The sequence below is a fragment of the Danio rerio genome, chromosome 5 (genome assembly GCF_052040795.2).
Source record: "Danio rerio strain M-AB ecotype USA chromosome 5, GRCz13ab, whole genome shotgun sequence".
NCBI classification, from domain to species: Eukaryota; Metazoa; Chordata; class Actinopteri; order Cypriniformes; family Danionidae; genus Danio; species Danio rerio.
This window is the reverse complement of record NC_141025.1, coordinates 23,929,585-23,949,570: the sequence shown is the minus strand read 5'-3', so window position 1 is coordinate 23,949,570 and position 19,986 is coordinate 23,929,585. Positions and strand designations below refer to the sequence as shown.

General features: G+C 34.4%; 1 protein-coding gene across 1 annotated transcript in view; it reads left to right on the top strand.

Moving 5' to 3' along the window:
• The window catches only part of si:ch211-26b3.4, an 81,025-nt gene that overhangs the window by 43,214 nt on the left and 17,825 nt on the right, over window positions 1-19,986 (top strand). The window contains exons 8-12 of the mRNA XM_087253442.1: window positions 7,628-7,696; window positions 9,758-9,904; window positions 14,719-14,849; window positions 14,948-15,108; window positions 17,244-17,324. Coding sequence (XP_087109568.1) covers window positions 7,628-7,696; window positions 9,758-9,904; window positions 14,719-14,849; window positions 14,948-15,108; window positions 17,244-17,324 — 589 coding nt within the window. The remainder of the gene's footprint in view (window positions 1-7,627; window positions 7,697-9,757; window positions 9,905-14,718; window positions 14,850-14,947; window positions 15,109-17,243; window positions 17,325-19,986) is intronic.

Sequence of the window (19,986 nt, the reverse complement as noted above, 5' to 3'; positions counted from 1 at the left end):
AGTTTTATGGCTGTAAAACCTATTAAGCCTATTAGAAAGAAGTTTAAATGCAATAGAAATGGTTCCAAACAGAGCAACATACAATGCTCATTCTTTATTCAATGAATTTCCTTTTTTTTTTTTTTTTTTTTTTTAAGCAAAAAATGATTGTTTTCACATTTTTAAAAAAAGTCATTGCTTTTAGTTGAGCAGTTTGGAGAATCAATTATGATAGGGATATAATTTTAAAAGTTGTAAGCAATTCTGTATATTTCTATAATCAAACAATATTCTCATATTATTATTTACACATTTTAGAAAAAGCTGTGTAAATGCTCTTTTATCAGTTGTACTTTTTGCAGATTTTGTTGATGTTTTGATTTCAGCTGAACTGCTCTATGGTGTGGTATTATTATTATGAAGTGTGTTGATCGAATGTAAAAACGTATTCGAATTCTACTGATATAGGTGTTCTGAAAAATAACCCTTGCTGCAGCGACAACTACATAAATAACTGGCATCATATTTGTGTCCCACATTTTGTATGCTCATTTTGAATAATTGCAGCTACTTTAGACAGAAGCTGTATAAAAGTGTGCTTTGTTTGTACATTTCTACTAATGCTATGCAGGAGTGCCATCCTGGGACTCTTCGACCCAGTTACTTTGCTTTAAAGAGGTGGTCCAGAGTGTATTTTAAGGCTTGATTGTGTTTATAAGATGCAAAGCAATGTGTGCTCATGCTTCATTTGTAAAAAAAAAAAGAAAAAAAAATTATGTTATTTATTCATATATCTTGCTTTGATTATATACAGCTGCTCAGCTAACATGAAAACGACTGTCATATTTCTTAGTTCCTCCAAAAAGCTTGCTCAAGAGGCTTTGATTGGTCAGCTAACATAATGTGCTGTGATTCGGGGATCGGCTCCATGTCACCAGGAAAAGTGTCATGCCCCTATAAGCACACGCTTTTGTACTGTGTAAATACTGTCAGTCGGAGTAGCCGTTAGCCGTATTAGTTTGAGCCTTATGATTTATTACTCGAGATGTAGAACGCAGGGAAAGCAGTGCCATACAGAGACACTGCAGCACTGGTTAAGAATGTGGGTGTTTACAGCAGTCTGACGGATAAATATGAATTTGTAGCTAAATTGTTTACGGTGCCAAACAGCATTTCCCCTTGTTTACATCCTTGCTACAACATACCGTTAACACTAGAAACTGTGCATGTAATAGATCAATCTGACCAAATAAAAATACAGGTTGTGGCTCACAATCCAAAGCTTCTTCTATTATGGGTGAAGCTGCTCCTCCTTTGAGGAGTTATTAGCCAAATCCAGCACTGAACTGAGAGATTCTGGAAGTTGTCCTTTGTCAAATGCTAGCTATATATATATATATATATTTATAAATCTCTTTAGCATAATTAATATTAAATTGAAAGCACTTCTCTCTTTGTGTTGTGTCCTTTGGAAGCCCAAAAACAGAAACAGAACAAGCTCTGTGGCGTTTGGACGCCATTTTAGATTTCTCTGCTATACTTTGTTCGCTGTAGGCTTTGCTAAGCTAAATCTGTAAAAGCCAATGTCTCCCTTTGCATTGAACTTTGAGCATATTACATTTAGAGGTGTTGTCTATGTTCACACATCTATATTACACATAAGCTAAAGTTTAAAATATGATATTGTAGTGGACCATTCCTTTAAAACATGATGCGGGACAAAGATGGGTGGTGGTCACTAGAATGTAATATCAAACAGATGAAAACAGAAGCATTCATTGTTGCCATAAAATATTTTTGGACAGAACACAGATTGATGCTATTGTTCTGGTGAATGCACTTCCATGATGTGCGCGAGCATAACTGCTTATGGTAAAAACCATAAGAGAAATGACCACAGATGATAGTGTTTACACTGTACTAAAAATATAGAGATGTACTAAAAACAAACATGGGAGAAATCAACAGATTAGTTGTAGAATCAAAATAATTGACACACACAAAAACTGGTTAGCTGGAGAATAAATCAAGCAATTATGGATTATTTTCAACTAAGGATGCTTATTTCAGTTAGTTTTACCAATCGACAGACGCCGCTTGTTAACCGAACATTAACGGTTAACTGGTCAGATTAATGTTTAATTATTTTTTTAATAAAAAAAAAAACAATTGACGTGTCTATTTTGTGCCTGACACATTCAATATTGTATTTTAAAATACTAATTTATTTTAACATTGAAAAACAGCATTTAGAACAACAGTACATCTACAAGCACCTGCAGTGTTTCCAACAAAAACAAACTAAATAAAAAGAAAAAAAATTGGCCTGCTCTAGATATTTTAAACTTAAAATGACAAATTTAGATTACAAAATAAAAACACTGACTAAATTATTTTTAAAGAGCCCCTATAATGCATTTTAAAAAGGTCATATTTTAGTTTCTGGGGTCTCCAACAAAGGGCTGATCTGCATGCAAGGTCAAAAAACACTTTCACTTTTTCACTTTGTCTTATAATATGCATTTATTTTTACCTGATTATCCCAACAATTCCCATATGATTTGTTCAGCAATTCATTTGTTCCCAAACCCCTCCTTAGTGTGAGGCTAGACTGCGCTGATTACTCTGATGACCCAGTCGTGATTGGTCGACTGCGTTCAGCATTAAACAGAAATGGACGCACACCACAGCTTATAAACAAGTTTAAAGTAGTCAAAATGCAGTGTATCTGTGAGCCCAATGCAGGAGTGCATTAAAAACAATGCAGTCTAACACCAGTATTAAAGCAGAAACAAAGTCAAATAGTAAGTAAAAAGTACACAAGTAAAAACAGCGACACACATATAGCATTAATTCCCACAGTGGCAAAAGCGGAACTATTTCGAAACTCAAATCTTTCTCTCCGCGGAAAATATGCATTTAATCTACGATAGTCCCACCTCTGCCTTGAAAAAGACATGACTAACGTACAGTAACATGCTTTTTCCGCTCAGATAGTTTGATAGAGTGCGCGCGACTTGTTTGAGGAGCGATGAGGGAGTGAGAAGGGTGCGCAACTTATTTGAGGACTGGGAGGGAACGCAGGATTTCCGGGAGATTATCACTTGTTTGCGGGCATTATGAGTCCCGCAAAACCGTAGAGACTCCTGGAACTTCCGGCAGACTTAGGATGTCTGAATATCACATTTAACAACTATAGTGAGATGCGATTCAGCGGTACATCCTTGATAAATTGTTCGACGTGCACTGCTCTCTGGAACTCAGAGGAGCGCATGACAGTGTGTGGCTGTGTGTGTGTGGTTACATGATGTGCGTTTTCAGCGGACGGAGGGTTGTTCAGAAATGCTAGGTAAAGCACGGTGTGGATCATTTTCGTTCTAAAATGCCATTTTAATAGTAACACGTATTAGTGTAAACGTGGCCTAAGTGTGTATTTTTCGTGAGCAGGTTTGCGACAGGGGCGGGGCAGAGGATCGGCGATGCCGGCTCAGCATCGTGTTGTCTATTGTATTGGCCATCGGCGATGGACGATGGCATTGTCTATCGACCCAATCCATATATATATATATATATATATATATATATATAGTCAAGAGTTCACACTTAGCTGATGATTGATGATAAAGCTTGTTTAGCATGCTGTCCTAGGAGAGAGCCCTGAGCTTATGAGATCCGGAAGCCTTGGGCTCTCTCCCATTTGTAGGCGAGAGGGGATTTTGAGCTCAGGTAGATCTCAGTGAACTCCTCCGACTTATTTCTGGCTAATGACAGATTTAGGATGGCTAAGGAGTGATGCACGCATGCTATGAGCTTGGCTATGGTATCAACGTGGTATGTTCAATTTACTTAGGTTGCGTGTTTTTTGGACTGTGGGAAGAAACTGGAGAACCCAAGGAAAACCCACACGAGCACAGGGAGAACGAGCCAACTCCACACAGAAATGTCAACTGGTTTATAGGGACTTTAACCAGAGACATTCTTGCTTAGAGGCAATGTTGCTAATCACTGGGCCGCCGTGTCGCACATCTGCAAAGGAGGGGGAGTAGGGGTGGATTCTTCAAGACAAAGATATTGAGATAAGAAAACTTTGGTTATTTATAGTGAGTTAGGAATTATCTGATTGGTGAATCAATTGTAAGCTGATCAATGATAAGCACGTGATCTTCTCGGAATTAGTTTATTAATAAACTTCACACAATATTTTTTAATCATTTAACTGATACCATTAATCGGTTAAAAAAGTACCCTTTCGGTTAATTGCTTATTATGAGCATCCCTATTTTGAATCTTATTCTAATTCAGTGAAGAAGTCAGCGAAATATTAAAAATATAATAGTTGCAACAGCAATCTAACCACCATTGCTTGTTTCTAATTAGGTTTTTATATTATGTTTGTGTTTGACATTTACAGTTGATGTATTGCACATAAGCATACAGAAGAGTGATGTTATAAATAACTTTATATCCAGACTGCTTTGTTTCTCCAATCATCGTTTTATAATGTAAATCACCCTCTGAGCTTCTCGACAGCTAGATTAAAGGACTGTAAGTGTTTGTCAATTGTAGGATGATCAGTGGTGGTGCTGTGTGATGAGGCTCTGCTTTTCTTCAGATTGTCAGAGCTCATTTCAGGCAGTGCTGCTCTATAAAGCACATGCTGTGCTGCGGCTCTTCAGTGGGGACAGCAGAACCAGGTCATCCACGCACAGCAGCAGCTACTTGATTTCACATGGCTTGCAATGGTGGATTGTTCTAGGGCTGTTGTTAAATCATTTATATAGATGTTCAATTAGGTTGGACTCAAGCAACGTGCCATTTTTAGATGCTGGAAGAACAGAAGCCATTGATTTTCAACTCCTAAAGGGATAGTTCTCGAAAATTCTGTTGTCGTTACTCACCCTCAACTTTATTCAAACACTTTTTGAGTTTATCTTTTTGTTAAAGATAAAATAACATTACATCAATATTTAGCAGACACTCGAAGGCATTCAGCGATTCAACAAGAAGAGGCAATACACACAAGAAGAGCTAATTATACAAAGCAACTGTTTGTGCATACAGCATTAGGTGGAAGGGAGGAGTGCTTTTTATTTTATTTTTTGAGAGAGAAGAGTGTTTCTACGGGTGGTTTGTCAAGTCCACTCACCTGAGTGAAGCACACTTTAAAAATGCAGTGTTATTTTAATTTGGAGTGATTGTAAGAATATATCTGGTGCAAATGTGCAAAACTGATGCAAGTGTCGTTTGAATTATCAGAGGAATTGAGCGTGAAAGAGCAAAAGAACGAGTTTTACAGGTGGTTTGTCAAGCCCACTCACCTATGTGAGCCACTCAGAATTAGTGAGAATTTTGTAGAATATTTTGAATAATTTTGGAAACCTTTATAGCCATTGAGTTATAAAGTATGAATGGGAACGTTTGCTCAAAGTGCAATGCAGCTTGGGAATTTGAGACATGGGAACCTGGATCCCTTTAATTTCTATAGGTTTATTGTATCATTATGCTTGGATTTCTAATACACAATAACCACTCAAATCACAAATCAAGAAGGAAATCTTATATTAAAATGTTTTCTTGCAGCAACTCATTCAGTGTTGCCAGATATAGCTTATTTTTTTCCGGGCCAAAAGCTGCCCAAAACCCAAAACACACACAAAAAAAAAAAAAAAAAAAAAAATCAAAATATTAGATTAATATTTTATTTAATTTTTATTTATTTAAATCAAAATTAACCTGGTTACTTTAGCAGTCATAGTTTTTAACCATACAGAACCAACACTAGCAGTCACAGAATCGCACCATAACCAGGTCTCATCGAAACACTGCCCCCCTCTCACCCACAGACTGCGCTTAATGTTAGAGTATGTTTTATTTTTGAAATGGGGTAGAAATGAGTCCTATTTGGCGTTTTAAATTCTTTTAAACATAATTAGGTGCTGCTCGTCAATCAGACAATGCTTCTATGTTTGTTCTTGCTGTCAATTGTGGAAAAACATGATTGATAAAAGTGTCATGATAATCCGCTGTGAGTTTAACTGCAGGTGATGCGCATGCACGTGAAGAGGAGTAAGATTTTGAAACAACTTTCCTTCATCTCCTCTTGCGAGTGGGCCCATGCAGTTTGCTCTATGCACTGGTCACTACTAACTGAATGGAGTAGGAGCACACATTTATGTCTAGTTAAATAAATTGCATATAAAAGTTACGTTTCAAAACCTACCAAATTTTGTCAACCCACCTGTCATTTTTTACCCACACAATCAAATTCAAAACTGCCCAAGTGGGCGGGAAACCACCAAATCTGGCAACACTGAACTAATTAATACCCTTATGTACTTTACTTACAGATAAGCTGGTTCATTTATTTGATCTGCTTCCTTTGCTGCTTGTTCAAACTACTTGGACTGAATTAACACAATTCTTGAGTTTTTTGGGGGGTAAACTTAATTGTTTTAGGTTCAATTCACTTATATTTGTAAAAATGAATAAGTTTACTTAATTTCTTCATGTTGACCCAACACAAATTTTGGAATCTCAGACTGAATATTTTCAGCTCCTCAGATACAAATAGCATTTTTTTTTAATCTAAAGATATTTACAAAGTATTTTTTTTACACATTGTTAGTAAGACGGTTTTTCAAAAAGTATAATAATAATAATAATAATAATAATAACAACAACTACAATAATAATAAAAATAATCTTCTTTTTCTGTGGTGATTTGCATTGATTTATGCTATTTGCCATAATGTAGATTCCATTGAGCAAGTTTTGATTTATGAGTGAACTGTCAACCACTGTTGAGACCACCTTGAGAAAGGTATTTTTCTAAAGGGTTGTAAGGTCACTATTAAAGAATCATCCAAATAACTGAATTTTAAAAGCAAACATAAAATAAATGTTTAAGCGGTTCATGTCTGAGTGTATACACTGCAAAAATGGCTTTTTTTTTAACCTAGATTTTCTTTCTTGTTTCTCGTCAAAATTTCTAAATCAAGAATTAAAGCAAGAAGCATTTTCTAGACAAGCAAAACAGATTGTCTTGTTTTCAGAAATACTGTCAAAATTAAGTGATTTCTTTAACCTTACAACAAGGTAAAATAATCTGCCAATGGGGTAAGCAAAATAATCTTTTGTCAAAAGAAAAAACAACATTATTTTGCTTAACCAATTGGCAGATTATTTTGCGTGTTTTAAGGAAAACTCGACTTTACTATATCAATTTGACATATTATTTCTTAAAACAAGACAATATATTTTGCTTCTCTATAAATACTTCTTGATTTAAGAATTTTTAGATATTTGGACTAAAAACAAGACAAAAAAATCTAATCTAAGTAAGAAAGGTATTTTTGCAGTGTAGCGAGTGGAAAGTGCAGAGCTGGGTTTTGCTAAAGCATTGTAAGCCTAAGCAGATTGTAGAACCCACCAGTGCTCTATATGATCTACTTAGGCTTAGGATGCTTTTGAGAAGCATATAACCCAGATGTGTGAGATTTGGATGAGAAAAGACTTTCAAATGTTCTCACCATTAAGGTCAACATCCATGTTTAATACTAGAATACAATGCAGAAATGGCTAATTGCTGGCGTCAGGTTTATCGCTATAATAAGCAGAGGTTACACATTTCTCTCTCTCTCTCATCTAGTCTCCTGCAGATCAGTGTAAGAAGATCCATGCTGGGGACGAGGTCATTCAGGTCAATCACCAAACAGTGGTGAGTATTATTGCTTGGGGCAGGTGAACATCTGTGGGAATTATTGTGCATGAATGATTGTGCAGGTATGACTGATTGATAACTGATGGCCGTGGGAGGAGATTTCAAAAAGCCTGTTAGTAAATGTATACAAATGATCTATTTATTAAGTCAAGAAATTTTATTTTTTGTACAATAAATTATTTCTATATTATAGGATATAGACATTTTAGGATACATCACATTTTTATTTGCAATGTAACATGGTTTTGATAATCATTTAAAAGAAATGCACATTTTCAAAACACCAAATGTAAGACACCAGTACTTATATAAAATACTGTATAAATATAAAATTATAAATATTATAAGTATAAGTACTATATAAATACTGTACATATAAAAGTTTCTATTATGATATCCAAAGAAAGTATGGTAATAATGTTTTACAAAGAAGGTATAGTAAATGTAAGTGAACTGTTCATAATATTCAAAAGGTTTTGAATATGACATTAGTTGTTGTTTTTGTATGGGATCACAAGTTGTGTTCAAGGAAGCTCACACTAAACAATGACGTTTAATGATGTTTTAAAATGTAACTTTTTCACAAAATTCAGTTCCTTTTTAATTTTAACTTTTACAATTTTTGTTTGTTTAAATATTTAAGCCAAAAAGAGACCAAAAATCAAACATGATAACTATATACAGTACTGTGTTAAAGTCATAGACCATCACCAGCTAGCTATAAACACACATGCACTCACCTATAAAAAAAGAAAATACACTGTAACAAATATTGGTAAACAAACACTATTCCATATTTGACGATTCATGTTTTTGCCACATATTTATGCATTTGAATTGCATTATGGGACCTTGATCTTTCCTCCAAAACCTTTTGATGTTGAAGAGAGACTCTTGTTGACATGTTTAATAGTTTGAAGTGAAATATGTGGTAACAAACTGCCAATACTTTTTCTGTTGTTTTAAAGACTTAACTCTGTCTATATTCATATGTATGTATGATTTAATTTTATTTTAAGGCTGTGTGTATGTGATTTTGCTTTTTTATTTGTGTTTATTATTATTGACTTAAAGCTGTAATTTAGCACTTGTTGTAATGTAATGGTTTGTAATTTTCATTGTCTTCGTATTATTATTATTGAGGTAGAGGCTGTAAATAAGCTGAACAAAATGGACTTTTTTTGCCTCTTCCTGAACATTGTGCCTTATTTTTGTCTGTTTTATGCTACTTTTGTACTCTCGTGCAAATAAATAAAGTAAACGTTGAGTACATTATTTCTTAAACAATTTCTTAAACAGTCAGCAGCTAGCTCTCTGCAACTCTTGCATGGTTGCCCACGGAAGCTTAGCAGGGCTGTGCCCGGACAGTACCTGGATGGGAGACCACATGGGAATACAAGGTTGCTGTCGGAAGTGGTGTTAGTGAGACCAGCAGAGAGCATTCAACCTGCAGTTTGTGTGGGTCCTAACGCCCCAGTATATTGATGGGGACTTTATACTGCTCAGCTGTCTTTCATATGAGACAAGACTGTAAACCTCTCATTAAAATTCCTCGAATAAAGAGTAGGCGTTTAACCCAAATTTGCCCACTGGCCTCTGTCCAGCATGGCCATTAGCCCATATATGGTCCATCACCATATCATAATTGGCTTCATCACTCTGTCCACCAATCAGCTTGTGTGCGGTCTGGCGCAATATGGCTGCCGTCGTGTCATGCAGGTGGATGCTGCACACTGATGGTGGTGGATGAGGAGATTCCCCCAAAGTTTGTAAAGCACTTTGAGTGTCCACATAAACTTAAGCAATTATTATTATAAATATTTGGTCTCAAACTATTAAAATGCCAATAAAAAACATTTAAAGTAATAAAAAAATTAATTAAAGAATTATTCAAATGAATTAATAATAATTTAAAGGAAATACAAAAAGTTCCTCAAATAAATATTAAAATTACAAATTTGAGAAAATCCTTATAATTTAGGTTTAAAACATAGCCAAACCTGTTTTATAATATTATTTAAAATAATTCATTTTTTCATTTATGTATTTATCTTGTAGGTGGGCTGGCAGTTGAAGAATCTGGTCAACTGTCTCCGTGAGGACCCGAGTGGTGTGATCCTCACACTGAAGAAGAGGCCTCAGAACACACTGGGCTCCACTCCTGCACTGCTCAAGAACGCCCGCTGGAAACCACTCGCCCTGCAGGTGTGTATGAGTGTGTGAGGATAGTTCAATGTTTTTGTTCAAGTGGATCCATTTAACATGTAGTGTGCGTGATTGTGTACTGGTGTGCATTACTAAATAGTCCCCACAAGTATAATAACACAACAGCAGTAATTTTTCAATCTTGTAGGGGCATTGTTTTGGTCCCCATGAGGAAAACAGCTCATAAATCATACAGCATGATGCTATAACAATGCAGAATGTTTTCTGTGAGGGTTGGGTTTAGAGGTAGGAAGGGTACAGTACAAAAATTATTCTGTCTATGGGAAGTCCCCACAAAGATAGAGAGTAGTGAGGGTGTGTGTGCGTTTGAGAGTGTCTCCAAGCAGTGAATGGGTCTCATACGGCTTGTTGCCATGGCAGCCGGAGTTCTGAGGTTGCTCTGGATACGAGTATCAGACAGATGCAGTTAAAGCTGCACATGTGTCCACAGTCACGACACACTGGACGCTCACTCATCAATGAAGGACAGAGCCACACCGCAAGATTTTACACGCCTTTCTCCATGATTAAACAACTATAGGGATTCAAAACAACAACTAGATTTACTCCATGAGGACAGCTATATTAATGACTGACACACGCCCAATCAGATGAAATTACTAAGGAACAGAAGGACTTTAATTTTTACATGCAATAAAACGACGAGCGGTGTGTTTATGTACATGCTTCTCCTGCCTGCTGCTTGTTGCTATGCTTTTCCTCATTGCTAACTGACGGATGCAGCGCTCATGGTTGCTATGGGCAACACTATCGTCGTTTCTGAAACACACAATGCTCTGATAGTCAAAGGTTTTTAAACGTGAGCGAGTTTAACTGATTGCTCCAGTGAAAGTAACTGCACAAGGCTAGCATACTGTACATGTATAATATGATAAAAGCCTAAAAACTGTCACTACGCATCACGAAAACATGGAATTTTCTGTCTGAACATTCAGTCTGGTGATTATTTCCCTTCATTTTAATTTAATAACAGCAATATTTTACTTAGTGGTGTGGAATATTAATCAAAAATTTAATATATGCATGAATAATTGAGGAGTATTTTGGGGAGTATGTTTTTAGAGTGGTCTTAGCTGGTTAAGGTCTGTCATGGATGAATAAATTGAATTAAACCTGCCAGCAGGGATCAGCCGTATTTAGGATACATGCATTTTAAATACAAATTATTATTTTATCATTTGTATTTGATAGGGCTAATGAAAATGGGTTATTATTTTGTGTTAAATGTGTTTGTATTATTAAAATACTTCATCAAATCTATAAATCTACATCAAGACATTAAATGCACCCTCTGATTGGTGCTTTGGATGTCATTTGAAAAATATCTTAGGAGAAAGAGTGTACTGTACAAATAATAGTAGTTTTGGATAGATTGCTGATGCCAAATGTCTGTCATTAAAACAAACAACGTAAAACTAGAACCTAAAGTTCGTTGACAAACTTTGATGTTGGCTTGAAAATGTTGGCACTAGGACTGGGATTGGCAGTTGACAGGAAGTGGTTGCTAAGTGATTGCTAGGCAGTTGCTAAAATGTTTATGGCATTGCGAGGTGATGATTGCTAAGCAGTTGCTAAATGGTAACGCTTGTGTACATATTTTATCAAATGCTAATACTTAGTAGGCATTTCTAGCATATGTTATTGCACGTAAATAATCATTAATAGCATGTAGCTAATCGTTATTAGCACTTGGTTCATCGTTACAATGCGTAGTACACAGGAAGTCCCATTTGCTAGCATGAGTCAAATAAACCAATACCAAGGCCCCTATGATGTTCTGATGTAGAAATATTGCTGTTTTTAAATGGTTGCTAGGTTAGCCTGTTTTATTGCTATAGTGACAATTGACAGCTTAGTGATGATACATCAAAGCTTCTTGCTAATATGAGTGATACAAGTATACCCTGATGTCTCTATGACAGTCAAAAACTGGCCCTGGACATTATGTAAAAATGGTTTGCCATATAATATATTGAAAATGTAATGCTTAATAAGTGTGAAAGTGATACATGCAAAAATAGCTGGCCGTATCAGTAAAAATATGGAGTTTAAGTCAAAAATGGCCTGCCATTTTTTGAGAAAATAATGCTTAAAATGATTTATTGGAAAACAATAAGTCTGATACACCTGAAAAGATATAGCAACAAAATCTAATGCAGAGCACAGCTTTTAGCCAATTTTAGAGCTTGTATAATTTTTTTTAAATACCCGGATTATTAAAATGTAATATTTAATTTTTTTAATTAAAAAATGACAAGTCTGATTGGCATGGGGAGACATAACAACAATCTTGAATGCAGAAGGCACATTTTGACCAAATTTGGGCCTTGTAGCATGAACAGCCCAGGAGGAGATACGTTTGTTCTCAAGGACAGAGTAGTATAACAGTACGTTGGCTTTCTCAAGCCAACATAGTAAGTCCTACAGTGGCAATTCCTACAATGCTTCACTGATGGTTTCAAATGCCAGTAGTTGATCAGTGGGTCCACTGTATAGTTAACAAAGAGGAAAAATGTAAGCCTTAAGATGTCACAACATACAGTATGAAACACAAATATTTAATAATCAAAAGCTCCTAATAGTTTTTACGTATTGTAAGAATTGAAGAGTTCTAGATTTAACCGAGGAAAAAGAATAATTTCTGAAAAATTCAGAACAAAAAATGTATATTCACTCTTTATTTAACATCCTTTAAAATATTCAGAGGATGAATAATCATTTTAGAGGGATTGAATGTTATCATCATCATCACATCACGTGACATAGCGTCAGCTGCGTTTGGTCTTAATGAGTGGTTCATTGAATCATTCTTTCAAATGATTCATTTCAAACAGCAGATTTATTTATAAACAGAGAGTGACCTTTATAGATCACTGAATCACTGGCTTGTTCAATTCCTCCAAAAACAGTAAATATGATTAAAATAACATTTTAGTGGTGAAAAGACTGTTAATTTTCACCTCATGTTCAGACTGGCAAACATTACATCCAGTTGAACAGAGATTTTCTTCTCCAGGGTAGGGTTGCACCAGCTGTTCATAAGCTCTTGTTTAATCTGGAATGAAAAGTCCACACTAGATGCTTAATAACTAACTACTAGCAAGCTTGTAACTAATATAATGTATTTACATCACATGTACACAAGGCAGAACGTATTTAGAAGGTCGTAAGCTTCCCGTAAGTTAATTCGTAGTTGTATTGACTGAAATGACACCCAATCAGAAGGCTTCTCATTTCACTTGTGAAACTGCTAAATAGCTTGACATGCGCATGAACAAGTTATCAATATCAAAATATTACATTTGAAGTTAATTTAATAGCCTACACATGTAAGAGTAAATGAACCGGTTGAAAATTGAGTCATGGAGAAATTATCATCGTAATCAATGGATACAAACATAATGAAACAATCCTTGGAAGACAATTAAACTTGTTTCACTCGAACCACAAAGAAAATGTGAGGTGCAGTGCAGTGAGCAGAGAGAGATGAAGGAAGAGAACTTGTCATTCATCATTATCAATCAAAAGCTCATCAATGTAATCTAATCTCACCGAGTACGTTTACATGAACCCCAACAATCTGATTTTAATACAATAAAGACAATCATCTGATTAAGAGTGTACCATGTAAAGACATTTTTTATTAATTTAATCTGAGTTAAATCATAATTGAATTAAATGGAAATGGAATTAAGACGTGAAGTATGCTCATTTTAGTCATATTATTGAAGTGCAGTGCTGACATGTAAACACTGCAATCAAACTATTACCGTCACACATGCAGTTTGACACTATTCTCTGCACCCAGTGAAGGACCACAAACACCTGCATTGCAAAATGAAGAGTTTTTTTTTTTCATGTGGAATATCAAATTCCGATATCAAATTCCATGCATAAAATGTTCCTGAATGAAAGTGAAAGTGCCGAACTACAGTTAAAGTCGACAAAATAAAAGTGAAATACCTGAAATTACTTGAAAATGGAAGAATTGGATAGCATGGTGATGCAATGACGTTAATCGAGTGCTATAACATGTAAAAGGGGATCATAAAAGGAACATTCAAAAAGCAACTCATGTAAGCACCTTAATCATATTATTATTGTCTTATTCAGATTAAGGCAAATAATTTGATTACTGATTTCAATGTAAATGTAGTCAGTCATGTCGTTTCTTCCATTATTCATGGGTAAAGGTTGCCGTAAATATTTTGTTAGAACGTAGAGTTATGTCTAAACTAGGTTTACAGGTGGAATGCAAAACTATTTAGTAGTGCATTTACTATTACCATAACAGTTATATGGCTACTATTTACTATAAGTTGTAATTTAGTGTACCTTTAGGTTGCGACTTGGCCACAATTTTACTTATGCACTGCTGACCCCTGATCTGTTTGAAGTATTTTTATTGGCCAAAAAAAAAAAAAACAGACAACACTTAGTGTTAACTTTTGTTTACAATAAATATCACACTTGTGCTGACTATATTTGTGATAATATGCTTTGATATTCTGAAAAAGCTATTTCTTGTGCAATATTACTCAACTTATATCATAAATATAACAAAGAATCACATTTTTGTCTTTCACAACCCAAAATAAAAGGACATTAAAATTTGATTATAATATCCTTTAAAAGCAGCAAATGCTTTCAGAATTTATAAATGTTAACTTGCACATTTGTTTAAAACAATTTCAGTATTATGATCAATGAAAAATATTAGTTTATTATATTATATTAAATCATAACTTATATTAACTTTAGTGAGGTAATTTTTGTGTGTTTCTGCTTGACAGCCTTTGTCCACTAGCCCATGCAGTGGTTCTCCCACCCCACCCAGCACACTAGGGTCAGTGGGACTCTCACCTGGAGTGGACACACCTGGAGGACATGATGTTTTTATTCTGTCCCCTGTCTATGGACACAGGTATTTAAATCTTAAATATATACAGACGTACTCAACACTGATTGCCTGTTTTAGAAAGTTGGTGTAATCGATTTCTGCTTCTGTTCTCACTCTGTTAGAGAGGAGGATCTGGATCGGGGTGGCTTTGGTGTGTTTGGTTCAGATTCTCCAGGGTATTATGTAGAACAGGAGGTACTGGGGGGCCAGTATTTTCCCCTACTGGAAGAAGAATCTGGAAGAAATACTGGACTGCGACGCAGAGACCGGACCCCAACTCACAGTAAGAGCATGCAACAATAGTTGGACATTACAAATATGAAATAAATAAAAATTCAAACATGATTTACATGCATAAACTCTAAACAATCACATTTCAATTATGTTTGTGATATATTTTTTCAATCTAAGTGAGTGGATTTAAGTGATTTGCTGCATTTTTATATTTGATTTTTTTAACTTTATAAGATTGTTTTTCTAATTAATGAGTTAATCAGTTAACATTATATTCAATTGCACGATATTGGAAAAATCATTGAGACGTTTTGTTTTTCTACAATATGAAAATAAATTTACAAGATGTCTGTTTGAAAAGAATTCCTCAATTTATATTGATTGGAAGGATTTTTTAGTACAGTGCATTTACATAAATATACAACATTTTGCAAACAATAGATAAATAAATAAAAGCACAGATGAAAACAATAGAGCAAAGATAAAAAATAAATAAATAAGCAGCACTTTATGGTTTTCAGTTGAACTTTAACAGGTTTAAAGTACAGAAATGCAATAATTAAATGTAAAATAACACTGAATAGTCTTTACTCTATTGCATTAAATAATTAAACACAATAAATCTTCAACAAATTTTTCCCAAATGGTTTACATTCTCTTCAAAAAAATCTTAGTCGCAGGCTGTAAAATAACACCCAAATAAAGTCTTTCATTTTATTAAATAAGAACTAAACTTTGCAACGACTCCACAACATACATGTTCTGAACTGTGTTTTCTGGTTTATTGTAATTTCAATTGGACATTACAAATCCTGCAATGTCACTATTGCAGATTAGCACATTGCGATATCAATGCTAAATGATAAAATGTGAAGCCCTAACTCAATCATTTATTTTAAATGATGCAAATCTCCCCTATATAAGTCTAATTCTCTTCAAGGTATTTTCTGTATATTAATAATGTGTGCAATATTGCACGTAGGCAAAGGCACTGTGTCTTAAATAGTTCTCACTCAATCTTAACTAGTTGTTTCTTGAACTATAAAACCATTATCATGTTTGCACTCATGCTCTTGTTTGTGTGATCTTACTTGTTATTACATTCTTCAATTAGTGGATCATTTCTGATTGCAACCTTAAAGGCTGCATCACAAAGTAAATGCCTTTTAGACTCTAATAATATGTTTATGTTTGTTTTTCACAAAATCTGTCAAAAACTTGATGTGATCGAGATGATTTGAATTCCTCTACTTTTTAATCCAAGTGTTTAGACTTACAGTTAAATTAAACTATTAGCCCTTTAAAAGTATTTCCAAAATAATGTTTAACAGAGAGATTTTTTTCAAGACATTTTTAAACAATAGTTTGAATAACTAATTTATTTTCTCTTTGTCATGGTGACAGTACTTAATATTTGACTACTTATTTCACAGATATAAGTATTCAGCTTAAAGTGTCATTTAAAGGTGTAACTAGATTCGAGAACCAGTCGAAAAAAAATACATTTCTTTAAGGGGCAAATAATATTAACCTTAAAATTGTTTGGGTGGGGAAAAATGTAAAAACTTTTCTTCCAGCCAAACAAAAGAATTAAGAAAAAAATAAAATAACAAATACTGCGTAAATGTCATTGTTCTGTTAAGCATCAGTTGGGAAACATAAAAAAAGAAAAAAAAAAAAAAATCACAGGAGGGTGAATAATTTAGAATTTAACCATATAATATTCATCAAAAAATCAGACAAACAAAACTCAAACAAATTTCTCATTTAGTTGTTTTGACACGATTCACGAAGTAGCATGATTGCATTAAAATAACTGTTTTTCTACACAAGTCTCTATATATGACATTCTGTACAGTAAAGCACATCTGTTTAAATAATGTATGAAACACTGCACGCTTTCCAACCATACATTTTTAAATTCTAGTGTGCTTATGCCATGTTACACAATGGACATCTTACATCATCCCCGGATGGCCATTTTTTTAAGCTGAACATAGCAGTGCATTACAGGAGATTAATCCACTTGGGAGTTCCGGCTTTAAACTGCAAATCTCAGCCATTTAATATGTTGCAGTTGCGCTACCGTGTGCACTAATACACAGCAAGAGAAGAGATGTTGGATGGTCTGAAATGCACACACACACACAGACACACTCAATAGTTGTATGTCTCTGCCTGTAGGTGACCTCCGACAGGTTTCCATGGGAACTGAATGGCTGGCAGAGCCTCAAGAATCTGGAGTTTATAAAAGAGGAAGCAGAGGTGATGATTTTACATTTTATGTATTGCAATACTTTACTCCAACTTGTACTTAAGAATCATTTAAACTGGCCCTATAATGATATTTAAATTCCCAGTTCTGTTTTTTGAGCTGTTTAACTGTAATGTCTAAAAACACTATTTTTTAAGAATGTGCACTTAAAGTCATTTAATTTTTCAATCTCAAATTATTTATTTCTACTAAAACCTCTTGTCTGAGGGGGCTAGTCTGCTTTGATTGGCCAGATGGTCCAGTCTGTAACCGCTTACTAAAGCAAAATGCCTATAACAATACATGTGTTTTCGAAATCAGACCCTGTAGTTTTTCGTGATTCCACGATCGCTGGATCTAACATAAAATTAACAAGCAGTCACAAATTTTTGCAATCCTGCAAAATTCTTAATTAAGTGCAAAATAATTGCAAAAAATTTAAATAAATTCATAAAACATCCAATTCCAAAGCATATAATCAAATTATATTTATTTCAGTTTGCATTTGCTTGGTTTTACATGACTTATAGCGTTGCATCTATAAAATGAAAAGTGATGTCTCACTTATGCCCTCACAATCATTACATCAAAATTATAATTTAATTGCAAAATTGTTCGCAAAAATCTAGGAATTACTACCACAAAAACATTTATTTTTTTTAAATCCACAAAAAAATCGTGAAAAACTAGGGGGTCTGCTTCATGTGTGCAATTGAAGAGTTTGTATCTTTGTGCAATCATTAACACAATTCATTGCATATCTTTGCATAAATTTCAAAGATTAAGAGTTTGTAAGGTATGCTTGATCATTTTGTAGATTTATGCAAGGGTTGTAATTGCCGTCATGTCATTTCAGTTTTAGTTTGTTTTTTTTTTTTTTTGAGAGAGAGAATTGTATTTATCATGTACTTTAATATTTAAACTTGCAGATAAATGACATTTACAATCTGCTGCACTCTAAATAAAAGAGAATATTCAAAAAAGCATGTTTGAAACACTTGAAAAACATTAGCAGTCTTCATTATGCTTCTTCTTTATAGTTATTGTAGTCATTTCTGACATTCTTGGCCAACTGAGAGTTTGTCTCTCAGAAAGGAAATTAAAAGTGTCAACTGACTCAAAAATGGCATTAACATTTCTTTCTTTAAAAAAAGACAGATTAACAAACACAGCAACTTTAGAACGCCTAAAATCCTCCTGGGAGGAAGATTTAGGTCAATGGTCTCAAATTCAATTCCTGGTGGGCCACAGCTCTGCTTAGTTTAGCTCCAACTCACACCTGCTTAATAGTCTATAGTAGTCTTGAACACCTTGATTAGTTGGATTAGCGGTGTTTGATTAGGGTTGGAGCAAAACTGTGGAGAGCTGCAGCCCTCCAGGAATTGAGTTTGAGATCTATGATTTAGGTGTTGAAATCACTAATTAGCAATTGAAGATAGCCATTGAACAGACCCACAGGTCATTGGTATGTGCAAGGCATGGTCTCATACAATTTAAAAGTAATACATTATGTACGTTGGTCCAAACAAAAACTTACAATATTTTTCAGAAGTGGACCCTGCATGTAATCGGTGTGGACTGCAACAGGTATCACTGGATCATATGTTTTGCAGCTGCCCAAAATGATCATCTTACAGGGAAAATATTTTTCTAACACTCTCAAAAACAGGTTAAAAGCCAATAGATCCAGATTCCCGTATCGCAGTAGGCATCACTGATTTTAGGATAGACAAATGGAACTATATTTTGTCCTGTACTGTTTTTAGCTGTCTAATAGCACAAAGGGTAATATTATTAAACTGAAAACAGAAAACTGATCCTACATAGATACATCTAATGAGGGATGTAATGAAACATTTGGAACTGGAGTAAATCAGAATCTCACTAAAAAAAGAAAGAAGACAAATTCTAAAAAATCTGGATTTTCGAAACATAAATTCTGCAAAGAAATAGTTATATTGAAAAGGATTAGACTCATTTAGATAAAAACAGAAGATTAGTGTGTTGTTTTTAAATTTTTATTTATTGTTATTATTATGGTTGTGTCTATTTTATTATTTGTTTCCTTTTGGTAATTAAAAATAATTGTATTAACCTATTATTACTATAGTGCTGTATGGATTGTTTGTCTAAAAACAATAAAGTAAAAAAATAAAATGTTGACCTTTATGAGAATTTTGGGCTTAAAGCTCAGTGTCAGTAATGTGAGGCTAACATAATTGTTCAACTCTGATCCTTACAATATCAGTAGGAAAACTAAAAAACCATGAAATTTCACTGTGTAGTCAAGAACACTCTTGTTCTTGGTAAGTAAAACCTACAGAAGTTTATCAGCATTGCTTGTAAGTTGCTTTCACATGAAAGCATCTCAAGAACTTAAATGTCAAAACATTATATAACTGACATTTCAGTGCATTCAGACATTTCACTGCATCAAAAGCACAGAAAGCAAACTTGTAAGGTGGTGCCTTTGTTCTAGTAAACTTTGCAACCAACAGCAGGAAATACCGTTACACACTTTCAAGAAACCACCTTAGTTTCAGAGAGCTGGAGAAACTGCAAACAACTATTTACAGCAGAAAACTCATTTGCATTGAGAATGAAAATGGAAAGAATGAATGGGGTGGGGCTCTACGCCTGCTGAGAGGGGCACCTCTGCGCCTGCTAAGAGGG